This window comes from Hipposideros armiger, unplaced genomic scaffold (assembly GCF_001890085.2).
Source record: "Hipposideros armiger isolate ML-2016 unplaced genomic scaffold, ASM189008v1 scaffold_74, whole genome shotgun sequence".
In the NCBI taxonomy this organism is placed as follows: domain Eukaryota; kingdom Metazoa; phylum Chordata; class Mammalia; order Chiroptera; family Hipposideridae; genus Hipposideros; species Hipposideros armiger.
Window position 1 is genome coordinate 175,052 of NW_017731424.1, and position 12,676 is coordinate 187,727.

The following is a 12,676-nucleotide window of genomic DNA, read 5'->3' on the forward strand; positions in this document are numbered from 1 at the left end:
TCCAACCATGAAGGACTCAGGGACAGCAGGAAGAGAACTCACTGCTACTGGGCTCCTGATAGATGCCAGGTATTGTCCCAGGGCGACATAGGCTGTCTCATTTAATCTTCACAACACTCCTTTGATAAAACCAACAGACATGAACAGTCTATTTTTCTGACCCAATTTTCATTGTCCCATATTAGAGAAAACAGAGGCAACGGTCAGTCACTGAGTGAGGAAAATAAAGCCCAAAACTTATAATAGTTTCAGACAGACCCCCATCACTTGAATCTCCCTTCGCCTCTCCCAGAACTATAATTTTGGGGTATGATCTTAGATTTTCATAAAACAAACATTGCTTTCTTCAGTGCACCTTTCCCTTTTAACACTGCAGTGCCCCCAAATGCCCGTGTATTAACCCTGCTGTTCCTTGTCTAACACTCACTAAGCCCGCTCGGTATACGCATGTGTATTTGTGTGTGCTCGAGTGCTGGTGTTCAATTCAGGCACAAACACAGCGTGCTGTCACCCCTGCAGGACCTGCCAGTATGTGAAATCCAAATTCTGGACACAGACATCCTATCATTTTGTCATGGAGTGTCTCTTTGCGTTGTAATTGGGGTGCAGAACACCAGTGGTATATTGCTTATATTAAGTTGTTTAAAAAAAAAAACAGAAACAAAGAAAAGTAGAAAAAATCAAAACAGAAAACAAGCTAATCATATCAACCCATCATGTGGTACTCTAACTTAGCATGTGCTTTATGGTCAACTGAGAAATTCAAAGAGCATTGTGGAAACAATTAAAGTAAGCATGAGAAGTAGCGGGGTCTCTATCAATCACTCTTTGTTTCTCAGACAATAATATTTCTCCTGAAAAAAATCAAATCAAACAATAAATTATTTATTGAGCACCCACTATGTGACAGGTACTCTATTGCCAATTGAACACTATAGGATTTTTTTATTATTGTCTTTTCTTCTTTAAAATATTTAAAGCATTGATCGGGATGCTTTAGCTGTTTTTCTCTTCAAGTAATTTGATTATTATGAATGTCTCTTCAGAAGTTTAACACTTTGGTGGCTAGGCAGAGTTTTCTGGGTTACTTTTTTGTTGTGTTTTGTTTTCTGCCTACTATTGTTTTTCACCTAAAACTTTTCCTTTTCTTTTCCGACGCTCTGATTTTTAGGAAGCAGAAAAAATCTAGCATCTGGGGTCTGAGACCACTTGAAATGTCTGGGCTGGGGATTGCTAATGACCTCCCAGAGACAGATAACCCAAATTGCTGATTTAGCAAAGCCCATTCTTGACCTTGACACAGGACAAGACAGGCAAAGGCAAAGGACTTGCGAGGGAGCAGTGAAAGAAAAAGGATCATAGGAGCGCTCAGATCTCACCAGGCCCCCTCCCCCATTCAGCAAACACCTGGCTGAGTTGGAAAACATGACCACTCCAACCTTCCTATTGGCGCCAATTGAAGCTGTCAGCTCTCGGCTTGTCACCAGTTGCACTGGGAGGCCCTGGGCAGTCACAAGAGCCCTAATTAGGCAGAAATGACACTTCTACAACTGACCTGCCAGGACCTTTGGCAAACCATTTAACATCATTAGTTAACATTTTTTAAAAGTGTGAATGTAAATGAACAGCCAGTGGCTTTCAATGGAGTTTGTCGGTGGCATCCCCCTCCCCCGCACTCTTTCTCTTTTTACATGAATAGTCCGCTTGTTTTCCCCAGAATTGGAGGGAGGCGCTGGGGAAGCCGGAAGAAGAGGACCAGTCCTCTGAGAGGAGAGACATGTTAAAGCATAAACAAGCCCAGAGGGGCAGAGAGACCACCTCTTCCTGCTTTAGTGTGGGGCCCGGACAGATCCAAGCCCCCAGAGCCAGGCGAGCAGCGCAGGGTGACGAGCAGCCCAGTGGGCTAGATCGCCAGGTCCCCTCCACAAGCCGCGCCTGTGAGCATGGACAGCGACTATTCTGAGCTTTGGGTGGGTGGGATATGATTTGTTTTCTGACTCCGGGCCTCTGAAATACACTTTCATTCACACCTCTACCCATTTGTTGGCATTCTGAACACGCTGATGTTTTGCAGCAGTCTAGCCAGTATCTTACGTGTACTTAAGTCTACATGTACCCACTTTACGGTACCTAGTCCCTCTCCAAAGGAATGAATTTCTAGGGGTAACCATGTCAGACGCCGGTTTGATACGTACACAGATTAGCTCATTTCCTACCTGAAGCAGTTGCTTCCCGCCTTGAATCACACTTCATTTTGCTCTTTGCTGTACACCCACAGAATCCGTACACGCCAACACTCTCCATCTGTAAGAGGGGGAAAGAGTTTCACTGTGAAAATGTCACTGTGAGTGTGTTTCCACGCTGCTCTCAAATCGTGCTGCTTGACAGCTGAAGAGGCAGCGCGGGGTACAAGGTAAGGTTTAGGTGGGCGGCACAGGGTTCCTGGCAGGCCTCTGCCCTTACCACCTACTCCCTGCGTGGCCCTGGGTCTCAGATGTTTTCATCTGTAAGACACAGATAATGCCTTGCTACTTTCAGTGAGAAAAAAAAAGATGGAGATACCATGAGAAGGTGAAAGCGCTGTGTAAAGGTAAGGGATTGCAGACCAATAAGAGCAGACGAAACTGAGGAACTATGCCAGGTCCCCATTTATTATTTATCTGGGAGAGATGAAATTGGGAATCTGTCCTCTGCTTCCCAAGGCAAGGCACATTCGACAAAGCCACTACACCAACCAGCAAGCACATCCCAGGTCCCTCCCTGTCCCCCCACCTCCACTCCTGCTTATCCTCGGAAGGGCTGTGAGTCCTACAACACAAAGAAAAGTGCATGCTTGCAAAACAAATTCCTAAAACCCATGATGATATTAGTTATTGAGCCTCTCTGCTGGATCCTAAACAATACAAGAGGGGAAGCATGCCTTGTCGGGTTCCAGGTTTCTGGAAGCCCTGAGAAGAGCGGTGGGTACACAGTAAAAGACGCACAATAAATGTTTACTCGTGCTTCTAGCAGTTGGGATGTGCGCTTTGGGAAGGCAGCACACATCCTGATTTTGGAGCGTTTTACTTGCCCCTGATTTAAAGATGAGTAAAATCAAGCGGGCAGTGTGCGGTTGGAGGATGCCTGTAACTGGTCACGAAGAGAAGGAAAAGAAAACAATCTTCGTTTGGGGCAGAAAGCAAGAGCAAATACTGGAAAACGTCCTTAATAACAGTAAATGGGAAGGAAGAGAGAGCAGCTCACGGTGATGGAGCATTTAGTGCTTTTAAGCTAAATACCTCAGCATATTAAGCAAATAGAGAAAAGCCAGCTAGAAGATGTCAGCAAATTGAAGCAAACGGTGCTCAGAAAGCCGATAGGAGGTGTCTGGCTCTGACCCCTTTTCCCATCACATGCCTGCTCCGCGCCTGCTTGTTTGGTGTTGCCTCCCCTCTCCAGCTGCGGGGCTTATTGAAAAGCTCTTGCTCCCCGCCTGGTTTTGGCACATTTTCTGCAGGTGCCTCCTACTGCGGCCACAATGGGCTGCTAGGGAGGTTTAGACCTGTCAACAGCTACAGGGGAGGGGGGGTGGCGGTGCTGGAGGGAGCACAGCCATTGTCTTAAAGGGCCAGTGACATTGTGCGCCACCAACGAGCCTGCAGCACCTGCTAATGAGATGAATCCTTTCTCCCGCTCTCCCTTACTCTCTTTAATGATTTAACTTGATCGCTTTGGTTCCTTTATGGAAGGGGAATTGCTCCATTGATCATATAAAGTAATTGCCTGTAAAACATTGCTCGGCCACGAAAACTACTTCCCTGGCTGAAAATGTCACAGCAATTGAAAAGCTCTTAGCCCAGTTCAAGAATGAGGCTGCGCAAGGGAACAGTCTTTGCTTATGTCCCCGAGTCCTTGCATGTTCCCCAAGAGTTACAAGTGTGGGGTGTGACTAATGGATATTTAAGACAGAGAACTCCCCTTCCTGTGTAGCATAGTATGATTTTGTGTGAGGTTGTGAGACATGAACCCAACTAAACTTAAAAACTCCCTCAACCCTAAAATTAGATAGTTCGGGGAAAGAAATTATTTTCTTAACCACCCATGTCATTCTCTTCTCAGGAGCCAAGAATTCGAAGGACGCCCACATGGGTCAAGTGTGACTTAGGAGAGTGTGCTTGTTCTCATCACACAAGAGGAGAACGTCTTTGTCTGGGAGGTAGCAGGGGCCTCAGTTTGGGGAAGGAATGATGCTCTGATTGTTTCAGATTTGCTGATTTTTCAGACCTGTCGCTTGGCGGCAGCAGTGACACACGGTGGGGACAGGGACCACACACACTTAAGTAGTTTTCATAAACACCTTATTAGTCATTGCCACGCCAATGTGAGGGAGTAATTCACCTGGGGGAAAATCACTTTGTCACTTTGTCGTAGGCATGAACCTGCCAGTGAAATAAACAGCCCTTGGTGATGGTTTCATTTTCCCGCTGACAGCTGAAAGCCTAAGTTCGCATCTGAATAAGAGCGAGAGACTTTTTTCAGTTTAATTGGTGGGAAGCACCACTTGCTAAATGAGATGCTGCCATGTTACTAACGTTACTAATTCGGGAACAAAGCTTCAGGTGAATCACCTTCCAACAGGATAAGCCAGGAAAATTTTCTGTAGCTGATGAAGTAAGCAGGAGGCATGCTTATTATGGTACTTTTTTTTTAAAAGGCAAAAGCATCTGCCTGCTTACTTGACAAACAAAAATATAGAGAATTCAGCTATTAAAAAAGCCATTTCAAATGGTAAATGTGAAGAAAGCCACAGAAGTTCTTACACATAAACCTTCTGAAAGGTCATGCTACAAGTTGCATAACTTGTGAGTGCAGCATTTTTCTTAGAATTTAGAAATTTTGGATTTTTAACTTAAATCTTGTAATATTGTCAGAACATATGGATATCCAGTTAAAGCAATGACACGTATTATACCAAAATATGCTGTATATAATAAAAAGTTATTTTTCCTTTACCTACTCACATAACGAAATTTTTAAATTCTTTAAACCTATTACATAAATTGATTCCTGAATATGAAGAATTATATGTTGACAGCATTTCATCAACAACTGGCGTGTTTTTATGGGAAAGGGAGTAAAATCTGTACTTACACAGTTTTATGGAAAGGTCTTTTTTTGGGGGGGGGAGGGGTGTCTGTAAAATGAGGGTGTGGAATTAAATGCCCGCAAAAGTTCTGCCTGGTTTTATGATTTCCTATCTATAAAAATGATTTCTAATAATGGCAAACAGGTGAGCAGTAAACACGACCACACAGTTATTTCTGGCAACTTTGCCTATAAGATAGGCAGTCAAGACAAAGTCAAAGTGGGTTGAGTTAAGCCCCTGCAGCCAAGACTAAGAGAGCCTCTGGGGAGCAGGAATGCACAGGGAAGGTGGCATTTGCAGCGGGGTGGGGGGCGCGGGAGAGGGCTGGCCCGCTGCTGGTGCTCGGCCGCCTGTCCTCTGCATGAACTCCCAGAGTGAAAGTGTGAGTGGACGGTGTTAAAACCACTCGCCGTATTTCTGGAGTGAGGGGAAGGAAAGGAAAACATTGAAAGAGGAGAAAAACAAGCCCAACAAGCACAACGCCAGCGGAATGAACGTCAAATCTGACAGCAGCCATAGGACTGGTTGCACTTTTGCATCCTCTGGTTTATTTTTACACAATGCAAGAGTCTGATTAAAACTCCAAAGTTCAGAGACAATAAAATGGGACATCATAGTCTTATTCCTCCTGGGGTTCTTTGTCACACATTTTAAACCGACTGACTTCACCAGGTAGAAATTCACCTTGAGCTACATTTGTTTGAACGTCACACTAGAAAGGATGTGCTGGGCATGCATTTAACAATAAAAGAGTGCATGTTAAAATGCTGCATCACACCTGCATCCACGCACACCTAACTGACGAAACGTGCACAGGATGATGAGAATCACATCCTGGGCTAAAATGCGACTGTTCTGAAGGGTGAGAGCCAACACTCTTCATAATCAGATTTGTAAACTTACTTATGGGGTGAGGGCCACAGACGTGTCAACCTCGGCCCTTTATTTCCTTGGTGTTTCCATTTTATTACCAACATGTTTCTCACCCACTCAAAGTTAACAGACAAAAATGTTAAGATCCCTTTTACACTTCAATAAAAAGTTAGCATCAGGCTTGATGGATAACGGTACCTGTTGAAATGTCTGTATTCCATAGATAAGGTGTCCTTTTAAAACATGATGTCAATTTGAACTTTGCTCTATAGCTGCTGAATTAATATAGAACCACTGGCTAAGGCGAAAAGATCTTACTATTTTCTCCCTTGGTAGGAGGCACAGGATCACTCAAAACGAACATTTCAGCTGCAGTTCATATGACTAAGTCGGACATGATGGGAGCTAGACAAGCACAGACCTCACGCCCCTCCCCCAGGACGAGCGTGCTCCTACTTTTTTTTGTTTCCGGCAATCTTCATAGAATTACATGCTGCAAAGTTTCCTTTCATTCAAAAGTCAGAAAACACTAAGCCGCCGAAGGAGTGTTCCCATACTCTGTTTTTCTCCAGTTTGTTTGATACAGGATCACAGCCCCTTTCCGCCAATCATATCCTTCCAGAGTTCCAGTTTATCTTGAAATATCCAACTGAAAGAGACGCACGCTAGTACCAGCACACGTATGACTGGTCCAAAGGACTAGTTGTACATGCCTACTATTAAAAAAAACACAAAACCCTAAAATTTACCTACACATTTTAGATATTTAGTCAAAAATAGATGCGATAGGACGGCATGCGCTGTACAGCCCTAAAGTCTGAACTTGGAGAGCAAGGTGAGTCTCCCAGCAACACAGTAATCATATGGGCTGACCCTGATGTTGACAACTGATCCTTAACCCCAGAGGGACAGGCAGGCATCTGTGTGATGTTCTCCAATCTACTAGCCAGGGTCTAGTTTTGTGCTTTTTTTCCTTAGCATTAGAGCTTGAAAAAGAGTGTTAAAAGTTCAAGGTATGCCCCGAGTGAGTTAGAGTCAAACCCAGACAACATACACAGGGAGAAGGTAAAATAGTTATTTTTAGTTTAAAAAAAAGAAAAAGAAAGAAAGAAAGAGAAAAAAACACATGGTGATTTCTTTTGTTCTCATGTAACAAATAACACTTGGAGAGAAAGTCCATTGCAAATATAAATTAAGAGATCTTATAACTTTGAAGTCTTCATTTTGCTTACATTTCCTGCATTTGCAGATTGATAATCTCAAAAAAAAAAGACAACTAATTTTTCACCAATAGGTTTAGGAGAAATATATATAAAAATTGTTAATTGAGCAGATAATATTTTTCTTGTAATGGTCCTAGTTAAGAATTCAAAATGGCTGTATTTTCAGTAAGGTAACAAATGATACATAGGAAAATATTCTAAAGCTTATAAACTGATAAACACACATCTTACTAATTTCAAACATCATACTTTAAAACAAGAGTTCTGTTTTTGTTCTTATTCTACAAAACACAGTCTTTGATTCTTACCCTACAAAAGACAGTCTTTGATTCCGTATTCTCAACGTCAGCACAGGAACTTTATTTTCCCTTATACCCTGTCAGCCTGGCTATAAAGAAAAGAAAGCATCTGTGATTAGGCACCGAAATTCAGGTCAGATCCACAAGTTCATAAAAATTCCAACAAGTGCTGGCATGGAATAATTTTACAACAAAAAGAAATTTGGTACTAGGTTTCTTAAACAGGAACCCTACTTTTAAAATTTTAGAGGCAGAAAAAGTCTTTAGAAAGTATAGATATCCAAAGTTAACTGAGGCGCCTCTTCTGTCGGAAACGTCACAATCATCTCTATTTTCAAATCCCCATTAAAGGATATAAGACGAGAGTGCAAATATTTGGCCATGAACTTTGGGAAAGATGGGTTACCTAGAATAGCTCAGGGATATTTTAAATCACTCAGATGTTCATAAATCAATTCAAGTTTTTACAACAGTCTCACAGTAACTGTTGCGAGGGCAGCGCCTTCAGGGAGTTTTGCAAGTTCTGACAAGGGCAGTGGGAGAGAGTGGACCCTGGATTATTCACGTGGCTTGTTTGCCAGTATCTCTGTGCATGCAGGCAAAAAGAAATGGAAATCAGGGCAGGCACCCAGATGCTTCTATTCCAAACCTCACTTTTGCCTCAATTATTTATTGCAAGTGATGGTGCCATCACACAAAATCATCCTAATATACATCAACCCTTCATTTCTGTCTAAGTACTCCTGTGTTAGAGTGTCATGCACTTGCCTTTTCCTTCCTATCCCCAAACTGTAGCACTGAAAATATAGTTATGCAGATTGGAGCCCAAGCTGAAGATAGGCATCGTCAATAACTTAAAAATTTCCACTTTAGAAGTAACATTTTAGTCTTTCATCCTTACTACGTCTCTCTTTCAAGTAGTCATGGAAACTTTTTTTTTTCTGAGAAACTGATTGGGATCATTACTACTTTTATTTCTACAATATCCACCTAAGGTGTTGAATGCATGATCATGAAGTATAATAATTGTATTATTTAGTTAAAAACAGGATTTATTATTGCTTGTTAACATACAATTCTGTGTACTTTTAAAAATTGAACAGAAATTTAATCTAACACATTAGATTGGCATTAGAGATTCATTCACAAGTATGACCCTAAATAATTTTGTTACGTACATAGGGCTCCAATGATAATAATTTATATAATTGTCATATATGAAAGAGATGTAGTTAAATCAAATCAATATTGAGACATTTGCCTAGAATGATTTTATTCATTAAATATTCCTGGGAATTTACTCCCTCCCCCAAGTCACAATTTTTCAAGAAATAATTCTCTCCTGCATGTCACTAGCATGTTTTTCAAACATTCAAAGCACTAAAATTCTCCAGCTTCTTAAACAAGACCAAAAAAAAAGGTGAATCAAGAAAGAAAAACAAGACAATAACAACAACAACAAAAAACCCCTATAATTTGCCAATAATGAATGTAAAGAGTCAAACCTAAATTTTTGACAACTGAATTTTTTAAATCCCCCAAATAATTTTTTGAAGGTTTTAGCGCTTCTCAGCCTTTTGGCTAAGATCAAGTGTAATTTTTTGAAGGTTTAACATTACCATAAGAGTCATGACTAGTCCTGCAGAAATCATCAGTGATAAAGGCAGAGACAACCTTTGCATTTGCTAATAAAAAATAGATAATTCCTCTTAAGCAGATTAACTTAAAGTACATTTTCAGGGAAGCTAAAACCCCCTTCAATCAGGGTCTTAAGTTTAATTACAAAAGTCAAACAATTTATTAGCTCTCATTCAAGTGCAACAACCCTCAGGAGCCAGGAGACAAACCAAATCAATATTTGCACCAGTTAACAGGGAAAACATTTTAGCCATAACTTGAGAAAACATCTAACTGGTCCTCTTTAACTGGGAGTCTTCCTCCCTTTCTTCTTTGCTGCCCCCTATGTGGAAAATATGTATAACATTCTCTTCATTCACAATAAACGCAATTACTGTTTTTATTTTGCTACATTTATATTAAGAAAAGAAGTACAAATTAAAAAGCCTGGCTTTGGTAGGATATTTTATATGTGTTCATTTTGCTTTATTAGCCCCGTAATTATGTCACAAAAATACTCTTAAGTTGTATCTGCTTCTATAAAGTTAAAAGAATTATCTATTTAAAAATGGCAAAACAGCTTGCTAAAGAATTTCTTTTGCCTGATTTTTTCCCTTTTCTCTTTACTGTCTGAACTCACTGGATAATTGCCCTACTTCCAGCTTTATTCTGCTTATATGGAAATCGTGTGTCTATACCCTGAAAAAACACCAATTAAACTGCCAGCAGTAGCATCCCCAACAGTATCTTTTGGTCTTCAGTGTCAAAGCCCTTTGAACAAATGACCGGAAGGCTAAATCTAAAACAGCCTTTGACGGGATGCCAGCTTTGAACACTCACTTTACAACTATGGCTCCAGCTTTCTGCCTTGTTTGGGAAGCAAGAGAGAAATAATACATAAACTTTATAATTTACACAAATGGTAAAGGTTAAAATAAAAGTGAAAGAGCACCAGAGGTTTGATTACCTCAAAATGTCACTAATATTGCTTTAAGGGGGACGGGGGAAGGTTCCCTTATCATTTTATTCAAGTCCATCCAAATTCCTGTATAACGCAACATTAAGGTTTTCAGACAAATACTGCAAAACTGTTAAAAACGCTACATTTTCCTTTTCCTTAACTTCTTTGGTAATAGTTACATCATTTACTCTGTGTGTTGGGCATAGTAGGAAGAAGTTCACATGGATTTTTTAAATTTAATCTCATAGCAATCCTGTGAAATTGAAAATACTAGCCAATGGGGAAATAGGCTCAGGGAGGTTAAGTAACTTGTACAAGGTCACACAGCTGGGAACTGGAGAAACCAGAACTTGAACCCATGGCGTCTGATTCCAAAACCCAACACTTCTAGGCCATCTTGGCTGCAGCCATTACCAAACCAATCCTGGGTGAAGCCTTGGCCATTCTCTTTCTGACATGATCCATGAAGAAATCTTTTAGAGCACTGCTTTCAACCTTAGCTGCACATTAACATCACAAATAAAAAATACTTATGCTTGGACCCCACCCCCTAGAGATTCTGATTTAGTAGGTCTGGGGTACGGGCCAGGCATGTGTGTTTTTCAACACTACAGCAACGAAGAAAATAGATAATCCTTCTCTTCGTGTGGTGCTTAAATTTTAATGGCGCTTGGATTCTAGTAGAAACTAGTAGAATCCCCAGGTGATTCCATGGTGCAGCCCAGACTGAGAACCAGTGATCAAGAGAGTAATGCCACTTATCCAGGCTCCTTTCTCTAAGTCCTCAATGTAAGCAACTCAACTGGCACAGAATGGGCAAGAGTCTTGCAAGAGCTGACATGAAACAGTAGACTCTAAGAGTTCTAGATCTGAGACGCAGTGGAGCACACTGGCAAATGCACGGTCACTGGAGTCAGCCGGACCTGAGTTCAAATTCCATCTCCACTATTTATGAACTGTGTAACCTTGGGCCAAACGCTTGACTTTTGTGGTTGCTTTGCAGATTCAATGAAATGACGTAAGGAATGCCCCAGACATATAAAAGTGACGCATCCATGGTGGTTGCTGCTGTGGTTTCTCTTCTTATTACTACAGTGATGATGACCACTGTCGGGTGGCATTAGTGATGAAAAAATCAAATTACAAAAAAAGCATTTTTTTATTAATCAAATAGGTCCTACTTTTATTACTTGGCATTTAAGGACTATACTTTCAGGGATCATTTCTATAGTATGTTATTACTTGGCATTTAATTTGCAGCTATTTATACTGCAATTAGCTTGGCAATCATATTTCTCATTCAGGACAACTGGATGGGTAAGGGTAACACTATTACCCCTGTTCTCTAGATAAGGAAAAGGCAACATCTCCAACTATTCTGCCTCCAGTTTCTATGATTCTATGATTAAAGACACTTGCAATCACGTTCATTAGTTCCCTATGAAAAATGATATTCAACACAGATGGCAAATGCAGGAAAAAAGAATTAACAAGCACTTGATACCAACCCAAAATAACATCTAAATAATCACTTCTGACCATTAAAGTCATGGCAAGCTGTGGTGCCTAAGTTCCAATTTATATAAAGGTGTTGGAAAGGATGAAGGAAAAATGAACGAACGCCTTTTTCTTCATCCTTGCTCCTTTAGAAATGTCTGACACAGCTTAGAAAGTCGATTTGAGAAACAGATGGAAGAATAACTTCCTCTATGAACGGTCTTCCATTAGCAGACAGGAATGCACTAATATGTCCTGATATTTCATCTTGAACCAGAGCTACAGAGTAGAAGAGATCTAAGAGAGACTTAGTTTAGAGGTTCTCAGTCAAGGTTCCCAAGAAACGCATGGACTGTGGGCAAGGGTCCCATGATTTTAAATGTGCAGCAAACACACTCCCAACACTGAAGGCTTACTAGTCTTTGTCATATGTAGTTTCCATAAATGAATACAAGTGCCTCTAGACATACTACTGAATTCATGGTCACTATATATAACCACTTACATGGGGGGGGGGGGTTTCCAGATGCGCAAAAGTGCTGCACAGATGTTTTAAGTGATCTGTTTAGGTCGGGAACACACACAGCCAACAGTAGGAAAGAACACCCTTGTGCATCTGGGCCTATCCCTGCTCAGAAGTATCTAAAGCAGAGGGCGCACATGAAGAAGTTCTATGATTGTTTATCTGACACCTGGCAGGTGCAATGAAGCCACGCAGGCGGTTTGTATTTAGAAGGGCAGGACGCAGGCAGCCTGCGAAGGCTCTGGAGAGGGAACGTGGCCCAGTGACAGTCTTCCATTCCCACTTCTCAAGTCTTGCCTGTATCACCTCCTCCCCCAGGCCTAGGAACCACAACCATCCTTAAAGGTTCACCCCAAATCTCTCCAGCCACAATGTTTTTTCCTTCCACTGATTTCACCCCCACTAATCGCCCCGGGGAGGACGTGCGTCCGTTGGGCTCCAGGGCATCACAGTATGCCCAGCCACCACCCTGTTCGACTCAGGGCAGGTAGTTAGGTATGGGCTGAATGAATGAATTCCTGGAACCTCCACAGCTTTAGTGGGCATACCCTCAGTTCT

The 12,676-nt window shown here is 41.4% G+C and overlaps 1 protein-coding gene across 1 annotated transcript in view; it reads right to left on the reverse strand.

Moving 5' to 3' along the window:
* Positions 1-12,676, reverse strand: part of HSPA12A (heat shock protein family A (Hsp70) member 12A) — a 164,276-nt gene that overhangs the window by 151,090 nt on the left and 510 nt on the right. Inside the window, exon 2 of the mRNA XM_019642939.1 lies at positions 2,217-2,304. Within this exon, the coding sequence (XP_019498484.1) occupies positions 2,217-2,304 (88 nt within the window). The remainder of the gene's footprint in view (positions 1-2,216; positions 2,305-12,676) is intronic.